Here is a 25,559-nt window from a genome sequence, read left to right on the forward strand (position 1 = left end):
AAAAGCCTTTAAAAAAGGATTTTTTTGGTAACTAAATATTAAAAATCTATCCATGTATTTATTTTACCTGCTTACTTATTGCAGAGTCGTTGGTGCATACCTCCAGTGAATAAGGAGTGAGACATTGCTCGTCCAACACAGAGATCAACAAGGCAGACAACCATCCTCATGCACACACTCACACTGAAGGCAGCTCAGAGAGAGAAGTTACCGCATAGAAAGATTTTTTTTGACTAGGAGGATGCTGGGGTGAATGGAGAGAACATTCAAACTTCACATAAAAACGACCCTTAGAACAAAGTGATGAGTGATGAAAAACAAAGAAACCTTCTTTCAGCCAGCTGACAGCCAGTGTGCATGGCCAAAGTTACTTCATCAGCGCAGTTACTCTATGTGCCATATTTCTATCCACAGCATGATAGAAAACCATCTTGGAACTCCATGTTTTTAAAACCTTGGTGTCCTGATAGCGGTAGAGAGACTACCGCTGAAACTTCAAATGATAAATGTTGAATAAGCACCGGTTTCAATAAACGTGTGTTTTATTCACCACATTGAAAACCCAATTAGGCCTTTTGGTTGTTCTGGTCTTTCAATCTGGCCCAGTCCAGGGCTGTGAGAAACAGAAAGACACTCACTCCAATCCAGTTGTATGGGTGAACTCAACATTTCTTTATATGTTACAATATATTCAGTTTCACAAAAAAAGAAAAATAAAATACATGTATATCCATGGATCTCAGGAGTTGTCCATTTTTTTCGTCAGTTTATTTCCCAACTTGAATCAAGTGTGGCTTGAAGCCGCCTGATCTGCTTCAGTTAAGGCAGTGTTGAAGAGCAAACCCGCAAGCCTCACAGTAGAACACAAAAATAACACATCAGCATTGTTCCTCCCCAAGAGATGCTGCAAGGTCGACAAAGTCCAATGAGGTGGTAGGTATAGGAGTCCTCCTGCCGCTTTTTAGAGACTGACTGGAGTAAACGTCCACAGATTTAGAAATGGAGTGCAAGGAGTTGTCCCGGAAGTATCCGTACGCCTCACGTGCGTTCTCCTCCCGGATGGTCTGCTCAAAAGTCTTGCGCTTGTGTCTGAACTCGATAACGGTCTTCGTGTAGGAGTTGAGGGTGGTGACTGATGCGCCCATACAGCAGGTGAAAGATGCCCATGCCAAGCTGATAAAAAAAACAAGTTTGTTTTGTAAAAATTGAAGTGTTTTTATTCTGCTGTGAAAGAAGTTAAATTTACGAGAAAGAAAACTAGAATATACTATACTCTCTCTACAAAAAAGTGCAGCTAAAACACAGTTTAGTAGCCAGAAAACTTGTGGCTGGATTTTACAGAGGTGATGTCCTGTCATGGCACTACACTAGAATTCACTAAGCTTTTGAAAGTGATCCTTTGACTAATCGTGATGGCAATAATAAACAAAGTAAAATAATCCAAAGTTTTTCTTTGAATTGCTTGTGTTTTTGTTCTCAAAAGCACAAGCACTCACAGATCATGACAAATTTCAAATGCCATAAAACAACAAAAGTTCAGTCTGATTCAAAGCCATAAAGTGAGAGGAAAAAAGCTGTCTTTTTATACAGCATTATGTAAATGTCTGTTTGCATCTGCATTAAACACATACTGTCTATAGCAGAAGATTTATTATCCTTTTACATAATTGTGATCATGTCTGCAGTGGGGCTTTAGACACCAAAGCTTAATCCTGCCATAAGACATCTTGACCTCAAATGAAAACAGTAATGCTAGAGAAAGGTATAGATTTACTTCCTGTTAACTTAGATTGCGAGGACCTTTAAATAAAAAACTTGTTTTCTGGTGTGGAGCTGCAGCGTCTTACCAGAAAGACCACCCATAATCCCAGTTGTAGGGTCTCCAGTCAGGTGGACCATGGCTGACTGTGACCTGGAAGACCTGCGTGTACATCACATGAGCCACCATGCCAAGAAGACCTGAGATCAAATATATAGCCACTGTCAGACCTGTGGTTTATGTCACAGTCAAAAAAGGTACCAAACTTCTCAGACATGGGATGATTTGTTTCCAGAAATGCATTTGAATACTTAAATGTAGAGTTTTACATTTTAATTGATCTTAAACAAGCTGAAAGTACCTGAGAGCACCGTGAAGACAGCAGCAAAGGCGTTGAGCTTGAGCCCATCAATTACGTTGCTGGAGTGGACCAGCTCCATGCACATGAGGCTGAAGCCCACCATCAGCAGCAAAATGTACAACATCTCAGAAACCACAGATAGCCACAGCATTCCTGTAAAAATATGTAATTACCAAGTACAATTCAGTAAAATACTCATGATTAGCACTATAAAAAAAAATAAAAAATCAAACATTAAAATTAACACCGAACCTCAACCAATTTCTAGGTTGAGTGCGACTGAGTCCTTTTTCAGCCGTATGAAGAATCTGGAAAATACGATCAGCTTTTTGACAACATATGAAGATCAAAATATAATGTCAGACTGCTGATGATTTTAATGCTTAGTATGTTACTCTGGTAGAGAAAGGAAATATGTTAAATATCCCAAAATCGTGTGAACTCACCATTATTTAAAACAGAGCCTGCCCAAGGCCCTATAATTATGTTCAGGGCCTCCAAACTATCAGGGGCCTCCTAAATGCTAGATCTTTAAGAAAGACTATATAATTTTTTTTCATATTTGTATATTGAGAATGAGAACATCATTAAACATGATTGCAACATAGAGCAATACAGATAATATTTTGAATTGTTCACATTTATACCAAAGGTTTAAGGGAATGACCGCTTTCAGATCATAAGGATTTATTGCTGCCAGCAGGGGGACAACATTTGAATTTAAATATAAACTCACATAAAAAAAAACGGATTTCTTGCTATAAAAATTAGATTAATTAGATGCAATATTTGGATAAACGAGCTTACACACAAAACCATATTTCCAACCACATTTTCTTAATAATTGTCACCAGTTGATCGAAGATGACCCATTAACCAACGTGACTGCAACTCTGCTTTTAAACCTATAGCATAAATCCTCCCAGCGCAATTCAGTTGTCTCAATAGCAACCCCTAGTGTCCATAGGGGAGAATGCTTACCTCTCTCTAAAGTATCACATGACTATATTGAGTTTTTATATATCAGATCATTTTTGGCTCGAGGACAGTTTGTAAAATATTTCAGCGCCTTCTTCTGTCTTCATATATTGAGAAAAAAAATCTTTAAATTCTTATTTCACCAGAAAATTTTGCCACACACGTTTTAACTCTGCGACAAGGCTGCTTAGCAACATGGCATTATGAAGTAAATAGGAATAAAAGAAAAAGAAAAAAAACAATTCTGCCATTTTTACAGGACATTTCATTTAATTATTAGTATTTTGCCTTCCAGTTTGAACCATAACCTACAAGATACCTGTCTAAAGACTTGTAGCATTACAGTTACAATGAAAGTCAACACTTAACTGGGAATTATAAATCCAACTTAACTCTGTTCCAGGTAGAAAACTAGTGGGAAAACTAGTGGGATTTATTCTGTGTTCATTGTCTAAGCTCATTATACAATATAAGTCTTTAGTAACTCTTGCTAGTTGGTGAAACGTGTAACTGCTTCAGTTGGAAGCAAATAAATTCATGCAAAATGCTCTCTTCATTTAATATTTAATATTTCAGATAAAAAGAAACTCACCAGTCAAGAAAACCTGAGTAAATACAAAAAGTTACAAAAGCTTATAAATTCTGATTTCATTTCGTATCTTGGTAAAAACATCCAAACCAAAACGTACAGGCTACATGTGAAAAAGTCAGGAGGGTTTTTTGATCATGAATGGTCTGTTTAAGATCCAGCCACAGATCATCAATCAGATTTTGAGCTTGACCGTAAGGCCAAAAGTTGATGGTCAGACATCAAGTTATGTTGTTGCTTGGTATGAGAGAATTATTAAAAATACATCACCCTACCACCACCATGTTAGACTGTCACCAGTAAATATTCTGTCAGTGTCCAGAATATCTTCTAAAAAGTCTTGAGGATCACCACAATGTTTTCTGGGAAATGTGAGTTTAACTTTTGTGTTTATTTTGGTCAGTTAGCTTAAATCTTTCCAGCCCCCAGTCTCTTTCATGTGGTTTAAACATGAACTCTAGCCACTCTAACCAAGGCAAGTGTCGACTGCAGAGCCTTAAATGTTGTTCTGTGTTCTTGGACGAGTCGTCGATTAACTAAAACAGAGTTAATCTGGCAGGCAAACCACTCCTGCAAAGGTTCACCATTGTTCCATGTTTTCCTCCTTTGGTGACAATAATGAGCAGCATTGTTATTACTGGAGTCTCCAAACCTTTTTACAGACTAATACATCTGCAGGTCTGAGAGTGATCAAGTCTGAATGTAGCCTTTGAAACTAAACCCCCCAAATTTAGTTCATCACAGTTCATTTAACACTGGAGGTGATTTTTTTCACACACAGAGTTAGATTTGTTTAGATAGTTTTTGTCCATTATTAATTAAAATCATCACTTGACAACTGCACTTTGAATTTGCTCAGGTTATTTTTGTTTGATATTCAATTGTGTTTGATGATCTGAAGCATTTAAGTGCAACAAAAAAACAGCAAAGACAAAAAATACTTTTTATAGCATGAGTAGATAGTCACCTTTCTCTGATGCAGGAGCTAAATCGATGAAACTTCGGCATCTTTCACCTTCAAGGCAGAAAGGAAAACGTACTGTAATGACGGCACTGTGTGTTGTAGGAACATTTCCCACATGCAGACATGATTGAGATTCGATAAATGACAAAATTCAAAGAAAACCACCTCAAGATCACAAACAAAAACATTGTAGATTTTAGTCAAGCCTTTAATGCCTCTTTAACTCCTGGTTTCAGTCCAGGTTGAGTTGACAAGATCAGCTGAGAGTGTGATCTGGTAAAGTCTTAAGTAAAAAAACAAAACAAAAATAATCACAGTTCATAAGTTCAAGAAGGAATAAACTCCATGTGGAAGATAAGACATATGACAGAGATGGTCCTTCTCTGACCTCCCATTCAGTGTCACCAGATGGTGTGCTGGCAGAGCTGCTCCATCTGGTTCAGAAAAGTACAGGCAGTGTAAAACCAATCACAGATGTTCAAAACTGCGACATCCCTGTGGCAGTTCAACAAACAGGATAGAAAAAAGACCTCTGACACCACGGATTTCTGCACGTATATCTGGGCAGATTCCTTCTGTCATCAATCAGGCCTCGCATGTCGCTGGATTTGTTGTAAGTGGAACTGTTTAATCAGGTGGGCGGCAACAGCTGTTTTGAGGAAAAACTCATCAAGACCCCGGGTTACATAATCCTCATTAACTTGAGCTGCTCAGATGAAAACATGTCGGCAAAGACATGAAACAGCTCCTTTCCGGCCAGACATTAAAAAGTCTTGCTCTTTCAGAATTATTTTTTAGCTGTCAAATAGGTTTGCTTTACGTGTCTATAAAAAGTAAGCATAACTAACTAAATAAATAAAACTTACACGTGCAACTTCATGCCAAAACACTTACTGTGTTTTAAGTGGTACAACACTGGTGGTTGTTCTGGCCAGGAATTTAAAGTGAAATGCAACTGGTCAAAATATAATGTTGTAATTTATTGTAAGATTAATAGACTTTAATTTGGTTTGCCATGTTTTAAAAATTATTTATCATACCAGGGTTTATTCCTTTACTGTTCCATTAACAATAGATTACTGGAAAAATTACTATATTATAAATGTTTTTTAACCATACAAAGCTACAGGCAATGTTATTTTTTACAATACATAACAGTATAGTGCAATATTTTTTCCTCCTGTGACTTTCTGTGAAAAAGCATATTTTCTACAGTGCAGCTAAGATGAACAAACCAATAAACAATTTTGTCTTGGACGGATTCCCCTTTTTTTGCAGTACATTTCTGGCAACCCCAGCTCACAGTATTTTACCATAATTTTGACTTTTTAAATTTTCTACAGTGTCTAGGATATCATAAAAGCACTATTATTGGTTTGGTCAACAACTACAAAGAAGACTAATACATAACTTTAGCTTCTTTACACTTTTTTTCCAATATCTAATAAAAGAAATTGCATTTATAGACTGAAAAATCAGATAAGTGCAAAACAAAAAAAAACATAATGGATTTTTAGTACAGACGGGCTCAAGGAGTTTACAGTTTAGAAAACATGTGATGGCTTTAAAAACAGCTATGGTGCGAAAATAACGTAATTGTGATACTAAAATAGAGCTAAACAGCAATAAATAAATATTTTATAGAACGTAAAAAGCGCTCAAAATTTGAAAATTACAATAAACACGGGATTTTCAGACAGGCTTTTAAATTCTGAAAAGTACTTAACAAGAACTTTCTATAACAATATACCCACATAAAATAAATAAATCCATAAATATGTAAAGTTGTGAAATTACTGAAGATAAAAAATATGCATTCTAAAATACTTTTCAACTTTCCAGAATCAAACTCAGTTTTCTTTATCATGCCGGAGTGATTTATTCCCCCACACACAGACCTGCTCTTACTTTCATCGTGGATGTTCTCCTCGCACGAGTACCAAATGCCGGTGTGAAACTGTCGGAACAGGAACCTGTCATCCCCGGTCTCCCAGCTGTACACCACCTTGTTGGGGTCCGTTTCGTTCACTCCGTAGTCTATGCACTGGTGCGTCCGCAGCTTGCTGCATTTGGGCTTGGGCACCCGCTGCGTCCCCACGCACCAGTAAGTGGTGATGAAGGCAGTGATGGCGAAGAACAGGGCGAAGAAGTTCAGGCTGACCGACAGGAGGGTCCTCGTCTTCATTGTCCGCGTGAGGGATGCACGAGCCTCAGCAGCGTCAGCGGCGCGCGCAGGACCCAGAAGTTCATGGGTGCCAGGTGGAAGAGACGCACGAGCGCACCAGGTGAGAAGAGGGTCCCATTGGACACCCGGAAAGTTGCCAAATACTGTCCACGGACAGGTTACATCTCCAACAAGGAGCTCAGACAGGAGACAAAGTGATTCATTTCCACCTAATTCACACGCGTTTCACCACGAGCCTGCTCGGACGTCACGTTGTCAGAGGATTTGATGCTCGTTTGCTTCAGTGTGGGATTTTCTCCTCGTGCTCTCCTCTGGCTGCCGCTGTCATTAGGACCTTCCTCTCCCTCAATCCACCACAAACTGCTTGCCAGCAGGCGATTATCAGAGCGAGACTAGATACAACCGAACCACCATGTAGCTCACAAGACATGGTTCCCATTTTTATTTTATTTTATTTTATTTTATTTTATTTTATTTTATTTTATTTTATTTTATTTTATTTTATTTTATTTTATTTTATGAACATTGTCCGTGCAATGCGTAATATCAGAAGTCATCATGGTTTTACCATTTTATCAACTTAATTACTGTTTTTTCCTGATGACAAAGCGGAAATGTTAAATGGTTTTTGCAAAGCCACCTTTAGATGCTGTTATAGCAACAAGACTTTGGAGCTCTATCTATATTTATGCTCTACTGATTTTTCTTCCCTATTCCTTTTTCCAGAAAGGTTCAAGCTGAGTCATATTAGAAAGTCTTGCCACTGATTACCAAATCAGTCTGGGTAGGTCTGGACTTTGACTTGGCCACTCTAACACACCAATATACTTCATTTCTAAACATTTCATTACAACTACAAGGTCGATGTCATTGTCCTGCTGGAGGTGAACCTTCTCCAAAAGCGCAGCTTTTTGTTTTGCTTTTTTCTTGAACAGGTTTTGTTTCCTGGGTTACCATGTGAAGAGCTGGGACGATGGGACGATTCATCTTCCCATCAATTCGGACCGGCCTCCCTTGTCATTCTTTGAAAAGCATTCCCACAGCATGATGGTGCCAGTACTATCAAGTTGGAGATGATGTACTCAGGGTGCTCGGTGAAATAAAACTGATAATAGATCTGAAACCAAGAAAATGAGACAGGATTGCACCCACTTTGGTCTCTTTTAACAAAAGTTGGAAGTTTCTGGTTTGCGTGAATGTCTGATTCAACATGTCCAGACTGGTTTGGATAGATTTGTTATCATATCAAATAAAATCACTTGAAAACAGATTTTTGCCTTCACTCTGATTAATCTTGTTATTCATTGTCTTACATAAACATTTAGTAAAAAATGAAGCAAAAACAAAAAAAATTGTAGTGGGAAAAATCCTTTCTCATGAATGTTGGAGATGTGTAAATTTTGTCTTTACTTTTTTAAAATAAAGCAGTCAAAACTTGTAACATCTTACTGGTGGAGTCGTCCATCCAGTTCTTTCAAAGTGAATGTAATCATGAGCACAATAGTCAGTGGTAATTAATCCCAGGGCAGATGTGTGTTTGCCTATAGATAACATCAGCCTAATCCCAAACTGACAAGAATGAAGGGAAATTAGAATCCGACCAGAGAAAGACGGACCAGGACAGAGAGAGAAGATAAGGAGGAGGAAGATAAGGGAGGAGAAAGGCTTAAGGGAAATGAATCTGAAACAGGTATTCACTGTGAATTAAAATATAAGACTCAGCAAGACCAAATTAAAAATGCTACACTTTGACTTTTTAGTGATTCCCGATTATACAATGTTCAAGAGTGTGCATAAGCAGTCCACTCTCATGACTCTGTGGCATTAACTAAACCTATTAAAATCCTTGCACACTAATTATTTTTAAATCCCCCACAGAAAGCATTTAAACTTTTTCTCCTTGAACTGAGCTTAATTTCTGAGTATTTTTCGGAGAAGTTGACCTGTGCTCTGTTGTTCAGTGGGAGAATCTGTGCAGTGTCCCTCTGCTTCCTGCAGGCTAGGCTGAAGGAGACCTGCTGATTTTCAGTGTGAAGTCTGCTGCAGCAAAAGGTGAAGATAGAAATCATTTAAGCTGGTATTTATAACCCCAATCTAAACTGGGTCGTCAGACAGGTCTAACATGCGAGTTACCTCAGCAGTATGCCAACTTCTTTAACCCCAGAGGCTAATTCTTGCTCCAACGCCTTGATGAAAACTCTTAAATCAGGTCAGGACTGTCAGCTAAGGTGCTGCAAATACTGAAGAACAAGCTGCCAGTGATACTGGCAGTATTTAGGATTTTTATTAATGCACTCCCATCAGTATAAATTGACTAATATCAGTTTTATAGTTTTATTGCTTTCAGACCAGCAATAAATGTCACCAAATAAATACAGTTACGCCTAAAATTAGTCACAACAATAAAAGATTTTTTGTTTTTCCATTTAGGCATTAAGTTTAATATATATATTTTTAAAATGTGTTTTAAATGGAACTCAATAACACAAAACTTGCAAATCAGACAGAGATTGCTTTATTTATTATTTATTTAGTCATTTTAAAGATTTTACTTAAAATTTTGCAGCTAGCACTCCATGTGGATCTACTCCATAACGAAAGAATGAAAACTCTAGGTATGGTGTGGAATCTGTGATGCTCTGGGTCTTTTTCAACAACCCTGGAAGGTTTATTAGTATTGATGGCGTAATAAACTCTTTGAAATATGGAGAGATTTTAAATAAAATCCTGCTGATCTCTGCCAGTAAACTTAAATAGGTCGTCATTAGGTCTTTTAGTGGGATAATGGTCACTAACATCTGCTCAAATAAAAAAAAATCAACCTTTCTCTCAGTTTCCAGAGCTGAACACTTTAGCCTATGGGCTGGGCTGCAGAGAAGACAGCATGAAAGAGAAACCAGGACTATAAGAGGATTGGCCAAAGATCTCACTCTCTGTGTGCCACAACGTTGTGAAATGTTATGGAAGAAGAACAAGCCCCCAAGTATATGTACGTAGATGGAGATTGATTTCTGGTAATCTAAGGTTTTCCTGTTTTTGTCTTTTCTTTAATTCCAGAAAAATCTTTTGAAATAAATATGCCCAAATTTAGCCTAAACCAAGATCCTGACAGTCAGACTCTCAAATCCACCTCTTAATCCCATTTAAACTTAAACAGGCATTTTTCTTTGGACATTATCGACCTTTGACTTTGCGACCACAATCTCATGTCGTTTACACAAAGACATGTTGTCTTTTCTATGTATAGTCAATGAAAATTCATAAATGGAGAAGGCTCTCCCATTGTCAATGTACAAAGTATGAGCAAAAGGGGAACCAGTGACTATTACAAACTGTTTTGTGTGAAATTATGCCACAACAATAAATACGATCTTATATCACGGTATTTAATAGATCTTTACCAGGGGTGCTACTAAGTTTGGAAGGCACTCTATGAATCGGTATATTTCAGACCAGCACAGTTAGATCATGGACTCTGCTACTTCAAGTTTGTTTCTTTAAGTGACCCAGTAGTCGCTGCCACCAGCTGACAAGAGCCTCATGCCATATCAGCAGTACGATGGAAGACCGATGACTTGGCCGCTCTCTGATAAACACTGCTTATGACGTCCATGTGGGTGGTCAAAGGTTGTCTCCTGGGTTTCTGGCAATAACAGGAAGTTAATCCCAGCTCTCCAGTTGACACAGTTGAAGTCGTTTCCCGCAGTGTGGTGTAATAAACGCAGATACACTCACTGATCCTGTAAAAGAAAAAGAAACCAGATAAAGTAACGTCATAAACACGTCACAGACACAGCAGAGGAATGCATTCAGAAATCATTTCAAAGCACCAAAAAGGGGAGGAAAAGTGCAGATTACAAATCAAGTGTTTTATTGACTAAAGCTACAAAAACTAAGATTAAGATTGACTTTGAGATTTCTTTTCTAGATTATATTTTAACATTCACAAAGTTTGGGGGGGACAAAATCTAGAGGCTTAACAGAAACATTGCTTCCAGAAGAATCAGTGTTTGAGAAGGTTTATTTGGCCATAAAAGTATGAACTTGACTTGTTAAATCTTTTTTGCACAGATTTGATTTTGTTTTGTAATCTTGGATCCATGTGGCATAATGGTTCTCATTGGAACCTAGTCTACATATGTATTATACATTTTTATTTACCTGCAGTTAGTTCAAAACATTATATTATATATATTTTCATACTATATTTTCAACGTTAGTACTTTCTGTTTTTAATAAATGACATATTTGTCATTCAGTTATTAAATACTTCAAATTAGTTATATTTAATTCATTTAATATATTCACTTCCAGTTTTATTTAAATAGTCATGTATAATTTTATTTGCTCACCTTTTATTGTATTGTGGCCCGTTAGATACTCTTTTGCATTCAGTTCAATGTGAAAACAAACTTATACTGTTGTAAAGTTACTTGCATTTCAACAGTTTTACCTCCTGCACTCCAAATAAGAAACTGCAACAGAATCGTACTATTAATAGCAACATCTGATCATTTATATAAGAAGAGCAACATATTTCACACTGAAATCTTACATAAGTAACAGGCGCCAGAACCCAAAATAGATTTCTGTGGCTGTTGGATTTCAACTGATCCCTTAGATTTATTTTTATTTTTTTAGTTGATAAAGTGATGACACATTTCCTTGCAGCTTTTCCTAAGTCTGGAACTGAGAGAGAGAGAGAGAGAGAGAAAAAAAAAAGACGGAAAGTTTAACGTTTCTAAATCTCTAAGCACGCGAAGCCGTAGCTTTGACATGCATGAAGAAGGCCAAGCATGTAAATGCAGAGATTAAACAAAGATGCATTTATTTCCTCTTCATGAGATCACATCAGATCCATGTGCAGTGCGGCCTCAAATCCCCTGCAGCAGCTCGGCTGCAAATTGAAAAGTGCACAAACGTATCCTGGCTTTTCTGCGTTGTGCATGAGTATCAATGTCAGATGAGATCAATTGCTGTCGCAGTGCGTCGATTGATTTCCCCTTTGATACCTCAAAAGTGTGTGCAGCTTCAGAGTGAGGCACATTAAACTCTGGGCTCATGAAAGACACAGACTTCATTTGTATTTTAGGGGCAACTTCTGCTCAAAGCTGATAAGAGTAGAATTTGCCTCTTAACACGTTGCCCCTTAGGATTAGTCTTTGTAATCTGCTATTCACTGATCCTCGAAATCATACTGTCTGCTCTAAAATCAGCTTACAGTGACAGTAGACATTGACTGAGTGGTTTTATCATTGTGGTCGTGTGTCTTTACATCTAGGGTGATGAATGACGGGCTTGTAGGGGGTAAGGGAGTAGGCGGGCGATTGTTTGGGGATAGCTGTTGCCTCCAATCTGCACAGAGGACATGTCACCCACTGTTGTGACAACATGCTATATGCATCTCTTTATTTTGCTCACGCAATCCTTCGTATTTCCACTAATACCCGACAGAGTAAAGCCGTTTCTCACACATATCCTGACAGATGCCTGGCATTTGATTATTTGCGGCAGGAAAACGTCAGCAGAGCTCCCGTCACTTGTGTTTTTTGTTTTTTTTTTCTTTTTCTGTTGCATGCATGTTTGTAAAGTGGAGTCAGAGCTGAAATCAGATATTCACAGTATAAAATAACATCATCTTTTCTCCCTCTCTGTCTGAGATCAAATCAAACTAAACATTTCCTGTTTTAGATTTGCCTCCCAAATCTGACAGGACAGATTTGTTCATTTTTCAAATAAAAAAGAAAACAACTCTGCCCACATTTCACCAACCTAGTTGATAATTTGGTCGTGACATTAAAAGATGTGAAAATAGCCTTCAGTTTTTACCAATCAATTTGGTCAGATATCTCAATCTTTGTCTTCTCTGACCATGACTTTTCTCCTCAAGGCATTTTAGTTTGTCTGGTGTCGACGTGTATTTGGGATCATTCTGTCCAAGCTGTGACCCAAACTGTGACCTCAGATGAAGGGAAATGGCTCAGGGTATTAGGGGACAAACCAGAAACTCTCACCAATATAAAATGCAGGATGGTAGAACACCAGTTTCAGTGAACAAATTTAACCACATTGGAAGGAATGAAGGTAAGCTTTCAAACCTAAGGACACTGTAGCAACAGTAAAGCGTGGTGATGGCATGCTTTACTATTGGGACATTGGAAAAAGTGAATGTCATAATAAAGCAGGGTTGTCAACAGCAAGATAGCTACACAGTAACCATTTCAACAAGACAGCGTTCCCAAACCGAGGTCAGATCCAAGTTTGTAATGGAAAAAGCTGGCTGACGTTAGGATTCTGCATGGACCCCATCGAAAACTTAACTATGCATAAAAAGGTGATTCCATAGCAAGGAAAGGAAAAGTGACCTAACATTCAACTAAAAAGAATACCATAAACCTGTTGGTGGTCATAAAAACTGTGGTGTTTTGGCAACTTGACACACTTTCCCAAATATTAGTCACTGTGTGTATACATTTGAATTCTGACTTTGCTCAGATTTGAAAAAAAGCAGCAAAACAATTGTATATATTTTTTCTAAACTCATTGGAATAGTTGTATTGTCAGTCCAGTTTGGAAAAAAATGGATGGCTTGAACGCATCAATAAATGCTCAAATTTTGTTGTCGAGTTGAATGTAGACGTCTGATCAGCACTGTAACTTTCTAGTGCTATGACGGAAAACACAAAAACTGTGAAGGCCTATGGAGAATCCTGAAAGGATTTCAGTCAGCCAGCTCTCAGTCTTTACAGTTTCATTACAAAGACGCCTTGGGCAGTCATTGGGTGCAAAACACCAGATGGTCAACGGGTCGGGATGAAACTATAGAAACGTCTTATACAATCAGACAAAAACAGATGAATGGTCATCATTGGAAACAGTCAGCTGAGCTCCTGGGATTGACTTCCATTACTGGGAACATGGATCCTCATTATGCAAGGTTGGAAATTCATTAGAAACAGTCAGAGGTATAATCCCAGAAGAGCCTCCCAAATCTGACAGGACAGATTTTTAACAAACCATGGGTGTTAACTCATCAGGCAAGCAAAACATTTTTCGGCAAGCACCGGATATTCTGCTATAATTTATTTTTCTGAAAAACATTCTACACATGTAATCTCAAGCTATGGACAAAGCAGATGCATACATGTACAGGCAATAATTTTAACAGCAGCTTTAACCCCGTCTGATGCAGTAAATACACAGAGAACAAATTAGTCGAATCACTCTGCATGTCAAAGGGAAGAACAAATATAATACAGATGTGGAATTAGTAAAATGTTTCACAGAGTCTCATTTCCATACAGAGAAGAACCATTCCTCATAAATAAGTTGAAAATGACTCGACACGTAATATTTGCAGGAATTCGCTGTCGGCGACCCTTTTCTGTTGCTCCTCTTATCAAAAGTTAACAAGTCACGATAGAGACACACAGACTTTAAAGGGTTGGCTTCTTTGAAAAAAAAAAAAAGAAACATAGGAAATGTTAATGGATCCTGGTAGCTGATGGTCATATTCCTCTTTTTGTTTATTTTGTGCCTTGACAGATGTCTATGCAGAGCTGGAAACAGCCAGTTTCTTTAAATGGTCCATAAAGACCTGCAGGCTGACATCATCAGTCAGGATTGGCGCTCCTGTCTCCTACAGATGCAGAAAAACAAAACATAATTAACATTCACTGTTTATTTACAAAGGGATGTTTTCATAACATAACTGATCTGATGATAAGTTCACAGCATGGCACACTCAGACCTCAATCTGTTGATAATCCTATACTATGCGTTTCGGCAGTTTAAACAACAGGTTAAGGGTTCACCCATTCCTCTTGATGCAGGAAGTAAGGAGTTTAATGCCGATTATAGATTTTAATCTTCCAAGTTTCAAATAAAAGGTCAAATAATCCAAGACCTGTGTTGGAGACTTCTGAAGTAGATCTGCATTTTAGACAGGAAATCTGGGGGATTTTTGGATGATTTGTTTCATTGAAGTTTTGCAGAAGATTTTATCTGTGACTACAGCGGCTCTGCAGGACAGTGGAATAATCTCAATCCAGACGACAGCACCGCACAATGGTGTCCATGATTTAAATGTATTTCATTAGGATTTTATATGGGAAAAGAAATCCCATAGAGAGATCCAAAGTTTAGATGAAGAAGCTGTCAACAGGGCAACTACAAATCTGCCCTCTATGGGAAAGTGTCAGAAAAGAAAACCTACAGTTTAAGTACTATGAATGAGAAAGTGTGTACCTGTCCCCAGGCGTAGAGGTTGTTGTGTGTTTGCGATGGGTTGACTTTAGACAGCAGGAATCGCGCCTGTGAGCCTCCATGTTCAGTGTCGATGTAGCGAGGCATGGGGAAGCGTGTCTGCAAGATCTCCTGAGCGTCATCTAGAGGAGCCTGAAGCAGCTGCTTAAAGTTCTCATACTCTGGCATTTCCTGGTAGCCTGCCTTTCTCCACTGAGCAATAGTCTGAAATCAAATTGAACAAAAAAATTAATCACATATGCTTTTTTTTATTTATCCACATTTAAAAACAATTCAGAATGAAGCATTTTGATGCAGACAAACTAGATTTCTGCTGCGTCCTGTCTCACCTCTCCGTGGTAGATAACCAGCTGGAAGAAGCTGTCCATCAGCAGGATTCGATCCGGCAGGATGCTGCTGCTGTCCAGGAGCACAGGCTGAGAAAAACAAAATCAAATTGAGCTTTACAACGCTTGGTCATGAAGACACTTCGACACCAGCTGAATATACGGTATAAAATGGATGACAGAATGAAGGGAGTGAGGCTGACCTCTGGTGGCCCATGGAAGGAGTAGGAGTAGAGGATGGGCTGGATCATAATCAGGGACTGGGTCAGGTCCTCCCTGACAAAGTGGTGCCTGTAGTAGGACGACTCATCAGGGCTGTTGTTGAACACCTGGAGGAACGGTGACCTCCGGAGGTGGAACATGAACTATAAGAGCAACAAGGAAAAAAAACCTCAGTGAATAAAATATTATCGTAAAATAACCTTTAATAAACAAATGTATTTTTTAAAAATTCCTAAATATTAATTGAAGGCCTTTTACATTGTTTTCTATATAAAGGGGTAATCAAAAGGTTTTCTGCAGGCTTCCATTTAAGATGTGAAAAAGCTAGCTAGCGAGAATATATAAAATATAAAAAAAGAATCTATCAGATTAAATAGTTCAGTCGGGACCTGGAAGTAGCATTAAAAGTCAAAGTTACTTTAGTGAATTTAAGACTTTGGTGACTCTCTGGTCTTTCTGCAAGTAAGAATCTGTTTTTGTGTTATATGAAGTCCAGTAAATAGTTCTTAGTATCTTAATTTAACATTCGTACTGATTAGTTGGACATATTAGTTTATCAGGTAATATAAGACAAGACTAAAGCAAAGTTCTGTAGCCATTAATGGAAATGCTTTTTATTAACCTTGAACCTGTTGTCATGTTTGTTTTGATTAGGTGTTTATAGACAGGTCAAGGTTTTTTTTTCTTGCCAAAGAAATGCGAGGAAACTGGAGGCATTTTCAGTCAGAGTCAAAGAAAGAAAAAAAAAATCAATCTTTTATATCACTCTGACCACAACAATCTTCCTTTTCCAATACAAAAGGATGAAAGATTGTTACTAGGGCACCTTATCCTCCCTCTGTCTAAATAGACGCCCAAAGCAAACTTGACATTGGTTTAAAGATTCATAAAATGGTGCTTGCGTAAACCTCTACGAGGTTTTGGTGAGTTCAGTTGTTTAAAAGTCGTTAACAGACTGTTTTAATGTCTTGATCCCTCTCAGACCAGCTGTTAGCTAAATGGTGAAACCAAGGAAGTCATCAGTATATAACTTTTTTGTGAAAATGATTAACTATCCCCTTAAGTTCAACTGCAGTTTTGTGTTGCATTTCCACTTGGTGGCAGGTTTACCTGTGGGTAGAGGGACAGGGACTCAGACAGTCTGAAGGACGTTGGATCATCCTTGTTGAACTGACCAAACTTCTGACACTGAAAGCATGACAGGAAGAAAGCGATTAATTCTCAATCGCATCATATGATTTGTATTAAATGATTTATAACATCACTTTCACTTCTCTAAAGTCAAATAGACTTCTCCTGTAAAATCAATATTTTTAGAGGTGTTTTTTTTCCTACCTGAATGTATTTTTTAATATAAATTTAAAACCGAATTGAAATATTTTACATAAACAATATTCCAAAAACAAAACAAAACAAAAAAAAAAAATCAAAGATTCCTGAATTTGTTTCTAACTCACCAGGCGGATAAGCTGCCTGTCGAGCCACCTGAGAACATCTGGGCCCTCCTCTGACTCGGCCCTGAAGACGCCCAGGCGAGCCATGAGCACGGCGGCCGCTTCTTGGTCGAACGAGGACTCAATGTGCTGAATCTGAGACTGGGCGTCCGCCCAACTGCAACAGTTCACGAAGAAAGAAAAAAGGGAGGATGCGTGGTAGAGGAAGAATGCAGGACAAAAAGAAAAGGACAGGTGAGTATGGGTGTGACGTGATGACACACATAGTTTAAATGTTTTCACGGACAAGCTGAACAGCAAGCATGCAAACATCTCTAGTGAGCACAATCTTCATTCTAGCTTGCATTCCTTTATTTAATTAATTCCTCATTAACATTTTTTCCAGTGAGAGAAACTGGTTTGTCAGGAACATACCAAACTGACAATAAAGTCCAGATTTAGGACAAAACTTGAACAACAAAATAGGAGTCTTACTTCCTGGCGATGGTGGTGACCCGTATCCTCCTCTGCGTGTTAGAGTGCTGGTACTGGGTTACGAACTGGATCGCCCCTCGACCACCCTGTGGGACTGGTGCATTGTGCTACACAAACACAGAACACAATCAGTCCTCTTATGCACGAGCCGTTTCATAGCAAGGAAAACAACAAGCCATTGTCTGCAAACTTAAACAAAAAAGCCATTAAGCTGGATCACAGATGCTCTCTTATTTCAAGTGATTGATATGCACACCAATCCTGGAAAGCTAAAAAGCTAAACAAACAAAAGAAATGTTTTTACCTGATTCACAACTTCAAAGTAAACACCCAAAGTAGTGGAGGGGTCGAGACTGCACAGCTTCCACTGGTTTGTGCCCCCAATGCCCATCTCCTGTGAATCAGAAAACACACTGTGGTGAATTCCAGCACATGGAGAGTCTCAGATTACCTACGCTAAGGCTAAAGAATCTGAGGCCACAGTTCAATCTGGGGCAGCGACTCACATTCTCTGAAACAGAAGGACCCTTTGAGTGCAGTGAAACACACGGCCCGATGGCCCCGCAGACCTTCAGCTCTCTGGATGTCTACAAAGACCACAACAGGACATATTTCAACGTCTGGAACATGAAATTATATGAGTAATACTTGTTGGATTTTAAGTGAACTGATTTACCTTGACCTCCAGGTTTCCTCCGAACGCCATCCGGAAATCTCCATTGTAGTCTTTGCTGAAGACTCTCTGGAAAGTTTGCTTAAACAGGGACGTATTGAAGGAGTCCCCCATCACAATGTGACCCCTGAAATACATAAAAACTTGTTACAAAAAAATTTGCTAAGTTATTCATGGAAAATTATTTACTTATTGCAGATTTCCTTTTGCTTTTTAGTCATTTCGGCTTTAATTTTGTCATTTTTGTGATGCCCATCTTTCCCTCTTACTATGTCTATGATTAATGTCAGGTAGCGTGAAAGTGTGCTATTTAAACAGCACATCAACAAAGGAAACTAAATTATAATGAAAAAAAAAGGACTGACCAAACTAATCCTGTACCCTCAAATGAAACACACAGTCAGTTCAGACGTACCCTGTGAGATTAGATAAGCACTTCATCTCCAGAAGGCCTGTCTGGTCCAGAGCGCACGCGTAGATGTCGATACTGTGTCCGTTCACAGCTGAGCGGTTGGCCAAAGCTTCATAGTACTGTGGGAACGAAGAGATGGGACAATAAATAAATAAATAAAAATAAATAAATAATCATTTTAATCTTTTGAATTCACTGTTCCTGAACATATCAGAGATTTCTAAATATATCACCTTGGTAGCTTTCTTCAGATGCCGTGCATTGTCTTTCTGGATGTCGTGCCAGGAGCGGATGGGGGTTTTCAGTTCGTCTCCCACCACCATGCCGGGGCCCTGGGTGGGCGGCCCCCCGATGAACAGCATCACACGAGCCCCTGTGTTTGGGAAAGCCCCCTGAGAAAAAGACAAAGAAGCATTTGGGCTTCACTTGAGTTCCATTTCATCTCAGGTTTAACAAACACAAAATTAAACAAATTTTTTTTCAGCCTTGTTTCTTATATGATTGATATTTAGCAAAAACAAAAAAAGAAAAACATAAAAATTCAAAACTTTCCACTGAAAGAGCTGTGTCTAATGGAAAGAGTTGTAAGGAATAAGATATGCACGCCAAATAAAAACTCCATATAAAAACGTAGAAATCTTAGGGTGTGAATCTACATTAGCAAAGACCGAACTTGACAACCAACAGACAAATCCAAAGTGCAAAGTCCAGGGAAGTCCACAGCATTATGAAACGTTTGGAAAAGAGCCACCGAGACACAAATATAGCAACAAGAACCTACTTTGATAAAAACTAAATTAAACAGTGATTCAATTACAGAAAGACATTCAGTCCTTAGTTACACAAAACATTTACACAGTGTTCTGTGGCTCTGCTTTGTACAGACAGCTTAGTTCTCTAGTCCGATCAGAGCATCTAAAGTGATTAAAAGCACCAAAATTCTCCCACTGGGTGGAGAAAGGTGCAGTGGGGTGAAAGACCTCTTGTACTAGTAGTTATATAACAGCACAGATTATTAGAAGGAGAAGAAAGAGGATAATATCGGTGGAGAGAAAGGACAAAACGCTGAGAGGGAGCGGCCAACGAGCTACAATGCAAACATGCTGTTGTTGCAGAGAGTAATTATGCAGGAAGACTTGATGTGGTTTTCTCAGAGAGGCTCATTGCGCACCATGTCTAAAGTATCGACATTTGTGGAACCCGTTATTGTACTATTGTGGTTTGTTTTTGTTACCTCAAGGAGGCCGACAGCAACAGACAGCGCGACGCCGGTGGAGCGCAGCGGGCGTTTCCCCTGAGGGACGGGCCAGGGGTCCCTCTGGAGTTCTCCCAGCAAGTCGGTCAGGTTCATGTCGACTCGATGGACTGGCTGCAGGAACCTGGACGGGAAAAAGAAAAGGCTCTTAGAACCAAATCAAAACAACAAACAGCCAGCTGCCGCAGGTGAGTTAGATGGCAGCTGATATTCATTAATAACAGAGAACTGGTGTTGTCCTTCGTACCTGCATGAGGCAGCAGCTTCTTGAGGAGCCACGGGGCGACTTTGCTGTCCCGGTGCTGCTGGCTTCATCAGCCCAAGCATCTCCTGAAATAAAATCCGCACGTTACCAAACTGATCTGAGAGATCATGTCAGGATGAATGCCTGCTATTTTAGAGAAAAATAAATGAATTACCGATACCGATGTTAATTAAAGTAATCTGAACCTACCTGGATCTGTTTGGAGGAGAGGTCCTTGGTGCCCCTAAAGACGTAGCTCTTGGCAATCCCCTCGCATGTCAGCTCATGGACCTGGACCATGCGGCCGAAAGTGATGAGGCCCACCAGGGCATTTGGTGGCAGCAGACTCAGGGACATCTGGAGGGACTCCTTCAGGGCCTGGAGGTCCTCTTCTTCCAAGCATGTGTCCACGACATACAGAAAGATGAGCGGGGCCGAGGGTCCGCGCTGTGAGGGAGAAAGAAAGTAGGAAGGTTAAATACCAGTCTGACTAAAGTGGAAGTAAACAGAGCAATAAGTGACACTACTTACATTCTATTGTAAATAGAACAGTAAATACAGTAAATATGATGAAACCTCTGTTAATAAGAAAGGTTTAATTCATTATGTTGCAGCTAACTATAAAACTGTTGGATTTTCATTCCACCTAGCCATGTTTCAGAACAAAGATGTCCTGCACTGAAAGACCAAACCCAGTGACTTTTATGTATCACCATTATCTCTCTTTTGCACAGCAGGCCTGCAGAACTGGGCGAGGTCAGAGTGCATACACGTATTAAGAATTTACCTGAACTATGTACTCGATGGTGGAGAACTGTGGCATGAGCTCGGCTGGCTGGTTCACCTCTGATATGCCTGCGTAGGAGGGAGGGAACTGCAAACACACAAAGAGGCAGAAATTGTCAGCTTAACCAGCCTAATACAGGAATGTGGAAAAGCGACATTAAGCTATGGAGCTCATGCACGCCGTGACACAAGGTTGACGTATCAATTAAACAGCATCAGGGCTGAAACATGTTACACGTCTTTGGTACTCACAGGGTTCCTCTGGAAACAGAAGTTGCATGCCCAGATTTTGGCTTTGAAGTCAACTTGGCTGCAAGAGAAAAAGAAATTGTTTTTTGTAGTCTTGAGGTAAAATGTGAGTTGAGATTTTTACACATCACACCTGGTATTTATACAGTATGAGCTGAGTATTTGGAAATTAAAGTACTCCCCCCCCCCGTTTAAATTCACCACATGAATAAAGTGGACAACAACCAGATCTGCAAACCGGACTTAAACAATTTCATACAACCAACTTGCCAAATTAGAAGACAGAATTCCTCTAGATTAATGTGATTAATAACATTTTGTACCAAATATGACACAAAAAAACTAATTTTATCTTATTTAGATCAAATTAGATAAAATTGTCTTCCTTATAGATTTCTTCTTGTTAGTTTCTTTGGTGCCAAACATTTTCAGCTTTTGTAAAGTGTTATCCTCATTGTGAATGCAAACATCTCCATAAATAAAGTCGGGCTGACAACAAATACATAAAGCTTGCCTGTAGTAGGAATAAATGGACTACAAGACTGCACTGATTTGAAACTGATTTGCATGAAACTTACCACAGTGGGTTGAGGACAGCTTTGCAGTTGGCCCGGCTGCACATGACCGGCTCGTACTGGACGGGCGGCAGGTTGGGCCGCTCTTTGAGAGGCGTGAAGAGGCAGGAGACGGGGACCACCAGCCTGGTGGCCTCCAGACGACTGGAGGGCCAGAGGTTCCAGCTGAATCGCACCCCATCTCTATCCTCGTTTTGTTGAATGAACTCCTGGTAGGTCGACATCTCAGAGCTACAGCAGAAAAAGATGTCGAATTACGCCAAACTGAACTGATCAGTCCAGCAAAAAGAGCCTAGTAAGCTCCAAGTATCTCAGGTCGGTCAAAAACTCTGTTGCTGCAATCTTGGTTCTGTGTGACCAACTCCAGGGAAGGTCTGCTTTAAATACAGGTGAGCCGTCCCCGTCGGAGGCTAAAATAAGACACGGAACTTCGAAAGCGTGACGCACAAAGCACCTTTGGTGAACCTGCTTGACTGGTTTTGATGACGGGGAGAGAGAAGAGAGCAGAGGAGTCCTAGCGTACATGAACAGGCGTGTCCAAACTTTTGATTACCATTTGTATACGCTTTGCTTTTGTTGGTGTGAAGTAGGAAAATATGAGTGACGCCTTTAGCAAAGCATCCCTAAACAGCACTTGGTTACAGATGGATATCCTCCCTCAGAGTTACTAGAGGTCAAATTCTTCCTTTGTAGGAAGAATTTGCAGATAAAGATTAGAAACGTAATCAGGAAGAACTAAAAACAGATTAGAGCAAAAGATATTTTCTTTGATATGCTAAAAATATTGTGACTGTACAAACAAAAAAAGCAATGAACAACAGAATACAAACCTGTTTTCATTTAGCATTCGCCTGAGTGTTTAAATGTCTAATAATATAAACAACATCTAATAACATTAAATTAGTGTCCATAAAAACGTGAGCTTGGTGGTGTCTCACACAGGACATTTTTCAAACAAATAAGACAATTTACTTGTGTGACTCAGATTTGTATTCAATTGAAGGTATTGTACTTCTAACATTTGCATATTTTACGCTACATTAAACACAGAAAATGCAAAACCATAAGTCGAAGTTTCTAAAGAAGATGAATATAAAGAAAGAAAAACAACTTTAATATATATATTTTTTTCTTATGCGAAACATTTATTACCATGACGTAATAAATGTTTTGCTCTGATAAACATACTGAACCACCGTCATGTAGTGGGCCCGATATTTGTCACTCACTTTGTACTGCAGGTCTGCCTTCTGCCTGGGTTTTTATGTTGGTGATCCCCAACGGCCCCCAATTAGCCCTCTTTAAAAACTTCCTGAATCCAGCCCTGCTCAGCACTGTTAAGCAGCCATTTAACATAAACATTAATACCTTTGGATGTTTTGGATATGACGTACTAAATTAAAATTCACTTAAGGATTAAACAAAGTGGGTTTGACTCACATTAATAACTATTGTTGTTAATTACTTTTGTTTGTTCTGCCACAGAAAACTCTCCTTAGCAGATATCGATGAACCTGCTCTGTGGGTCATTGTGGTGAGCAGACCTCTGAGTGAGTTACTGTGATCAGAACTAGTTTGGTTTTTCTGTCAGCAGCACCAGAACCTGCAGCACAAAGCTCTGAAATATGTTCACCATATTTTATTATTTGGTGGTTTGTTCTGCTCCACTTCCATCTCTGTGCCACAATCTGCTCATATTGAATGGAAAAGAGAGCTGCTGAGGAGAACTTCACTATGGAAGTGCATTTAAATGCTAAATGATTCAGTTCTCATCTGTCACCTAATCCCACTGGTGTACGTCTAGTGGCGCACTAGACGTACACCATTAGTGCAGACTTTGGTCACAACGTTGTAGGACATGCGCAACATCAGCCTAATGTGTCGCACAGACAGTTTCTGCCACAGTAAATGCAACATATTTGACAGACTGAATAGAAACATATCTGCAAGGTTACAGGAGAGGCACCTCGGTCAAAATGTCCAACGATTTTTGTCAGACTAGATTAATTTGCGTCAGTAATGTCTGACATCTTTTCGCCAACAGTGATTAAATTAACTTTTAGCTTGTGTTACCTCTTGGTTTTATTTTTTTGTTTTTTACTTTATCTTTTTTCCATTGTGTTATTTTTGCAGTTATTCATCCATTTCCTTCTATTTTAATTCAAAATGCTAATAAAACTACATCTGCAATTGAGTGATGTTACTCTTTCTTTGAAATAAGTTTTTTCTCCGTTCTTCAGTAATTTGCCCACGGACTAATGGGGAAATTAGTGAGAAGGAATAGTGTTTCCTTCTCACCATCTGATATTTGATCAGGTGGTTTACATTGGACTTGTTTCAACAAAGTAGGACTTTGTCAGATTCCCCAACTCATCTGTCATATTTGTGCATGTCTATGTTTGTTGGATCTTTCGTCTTTTAATGGCCTGACTATTAATAAAAAGAAAAAGCATGGGAGTGTATGGATAAATCAAAGTCACATTGTTTTAAAATATGGAAAGTAAGATTGTAAAACTTAATATTGTTTTGATTGTTTTATTTGGAATATGTTAAAGAAATCGAGGCAAAACACCACCAATAATAATTTATTTTCTTTAAATAGCTAAATGATTGTGACGCTGTGATATCAGAAACTTTGTTCTGTGACATCCTAGATTACATGTCAGCTGGTCAAAAGCCTTAGATGATATCTTTTTGCAATTTGTTCAATCCGTTCAAAAGTTCACAGTCCACACATAACCATTCAAATACAAAGAAAAACCCCCAAAGAAAGCCAATTTTTTTTAGTAACACTAAGAAAAATTAAATATGTATGGTATATGCATTTATTAAAACTACCCAACTCTCCATAAACACCCCATTTGAATTTTTTGCAGGAACTTTTCTCTAGTGTTCAATGGATTAAGGAACTCAACATTAAAATTATTCTCGATTTGTCAGTAAACATAAATGTGTGTCAAACTAATAATCAAAACCGAAAGCAATATTAAAGTCGTGGATTAAAGATTTTGTTTCTTAACCATGATTTTCACTAAGAGGAACACAGATATATCCCTAGTGCAACTATTTATACATGGTGTAAATATTCGAAGCACCAAATCAATAACACAAACTAGCAGCCACGTATCATTATTAATGATGACACGAGTTAAATAGTCAGATATGCCAAAACTATCATGTGTCATCACGAAAGACATTGAATAAAACTACTAATATTCTGAATGTACTGTCCACATTTTGCCAAGCAGCGTATATTTAATCACGGTTTTACATTCAAACCTCGTCCTCGCAGCTGTAAAACTCAAACATCTCACACAGCAGGTCGAATATGCTAACTGAACGTAGCATTCCCCCCACTTCCTGTCACTTAAATGGAAGCTAAAAATGGACGACTCACTCTGAATCGAAATTAAACAGAGCTCCTACCTTTTGTATATCAAGTTAACTTCAGGCCAAGACAGCGAAGAGACGGAATGCTGTATTGAAGACAAATTAGAGCATCTGGAGGTGGAAACAGATGGAAGAAGTGGACAGAAAAACGTCGGCGGTGGGAGCACTCCCTGTCAGACCGGCTTCTGCACTTTACTAGAATGACGTGTTACTCCGAATTCGACGTTCTTCTATTGGTCCTTTTTCTGTGACGTCGCGTCAGTGTAGCGCAGCCAGAGCGTACCAAGCACGCGGAAGTGAACTACTCTGGGAAATGGAGTCTATTGTGTTTTTGAAGGTATGCCTCTTTTTGCGGGCAGCGGGAAACAGGAAGCAAAGTCACATTATGTTCTGTAACA

General features: G+C 38.9%; 2 protein-coding genes across 2 annotated transcripts; both read right to left on the bottom strand.

Annotated features, from left to right (window-relative positions):
- Positions 1 to 580: 580 nt before the first annotated feature.
- Positions 581 to 7,296, bottom strand: LOC116719512 (germ cell-specific gene 1-like protein). The gene is made up of 5 exons (XM_032562053.1): positions 6,560 to 7,296; positions 4,655 to 4,702; positions 2,121 to 2,273; positions 1,848 to 1,959; positions 581 to 1,173 (listed from the first exon to the last, which is right to left on the bottom strand). Exons 1-5 carry the CDS (start codon positions 6,834 to 6,836, stop codon positions 879 to 881), a joined length of 885 nt encoding a protein of 294 aa, XP_032417944.1. The 5' UTR covers positions 6,837 to 7,296; the 3' UTR covers positions 581 to 878.
- A 6,601-nt stretch (positions 7,297 to 13,897) lies between these two features.
- sec23b (SEC23 homolog B, coat complex II component) lies at positions 13,898 to 25,362 on the bottom strand. The gene is made up of 19 exons (XM_032563617.1): positions 25,198 to 25,362; positions 21,775 to 22,002; positions 21,200 to 21,257; positions 20,949 to 21,035; positions 20,372 to 20,608; positions 20,165 to 20,247; positions 19,897 to 20,041; positions 18,896 to 19,054; positions 18,666 to 18,781; positions 18,254 to 18,377; positions 18,084 to 18,164; positions 17,882 to 17,971; positions 17,578 to 17,684; positions 17,107 to 17,260; positions 16,760 to 16,837; positions 15,631 to 15,792; positions 15,431 to 15,517; positions 15,084 to 15,305; positions 13,898 to 14,475 (listed from the first exon to the last, which is right to left on the bottom strand). Exons 2-19 carry the CDS (start codon positions 21,993 to 21,995, stop codon positions 14,386 to 14,388), a joined length of 2,301 nt encoding a protein of 766 aa, XP_032419508.1. The 5' UTR covers positions 21,996 to 22,002; positions 25,198 to 25,362; the 3' UTR covers positions 13,898 to 14,385.
- Between the last annotated feature and the right edge of the window lie 197 nt (positions 25,363 to 25,559).

This window comes from Xiphophorus hellerii, chromosome 5, assembly GCF_003331165.1.
Source record: "Xiphophorus hellerii strain 12219 chromosome 5, Xiphophorus_hellerii-4.1, whole genome shotgun sequence".
NCBI lineage: Eukaryota > Metazoa > Chordata > Actinopteri > Cyprinodontiformes > Poeciliidae > Xiphophorus > Xiphophorus hellerii.

Excerpts from the sequence above, each read along its gene's own strand:
- LOC116719512 (XM_032562053.1), bottom strand. The coding sequence starts at position 6,836 with ATGAAGACGAGGACCCTCCTGTCGGTCAGCCTGAACTTCTTCGCCCTG. Across the intron at positions 1,960-2,120 it reads TGTCTTCACGGTGCTCTCAG|GTCTTCTTGGCATGGTGGCT; the intron begins GTACTTTCAGCT and ends ATTTGATCTCAG. Across the intron at positions 1,174-1,847 it reads GATTATGGGTGGTCTTTCTG|CTTGGCATGGGCATCTTTCA; the intron begins GTAAGACGCTGC and ends TTTTTTTATCAG.
- sec23b (XM_032563617.1), bottom strand. The coding sequence starts at position 21,995 with ATGTCGACCTACCAGGAGTTCATTCAACAAAACGAGGATAGAGATGGG. Across the intron at positions 19,055-19,896 it reads TTGCTGTCGGCCTCCTTGAG|GGGGCTTTCCCAAACACAGG; the intron begins GTAACAAAAACA and ends TCTTTTTCTCAG. Across the intron at positions 17,261-17,577 it reads GTCACCACCATCGCCAGGAA|TTGGGCGGACGCCCAGTCTC; the intron begins GTAAGACTCCTA and ends GAACTGTTGCAG.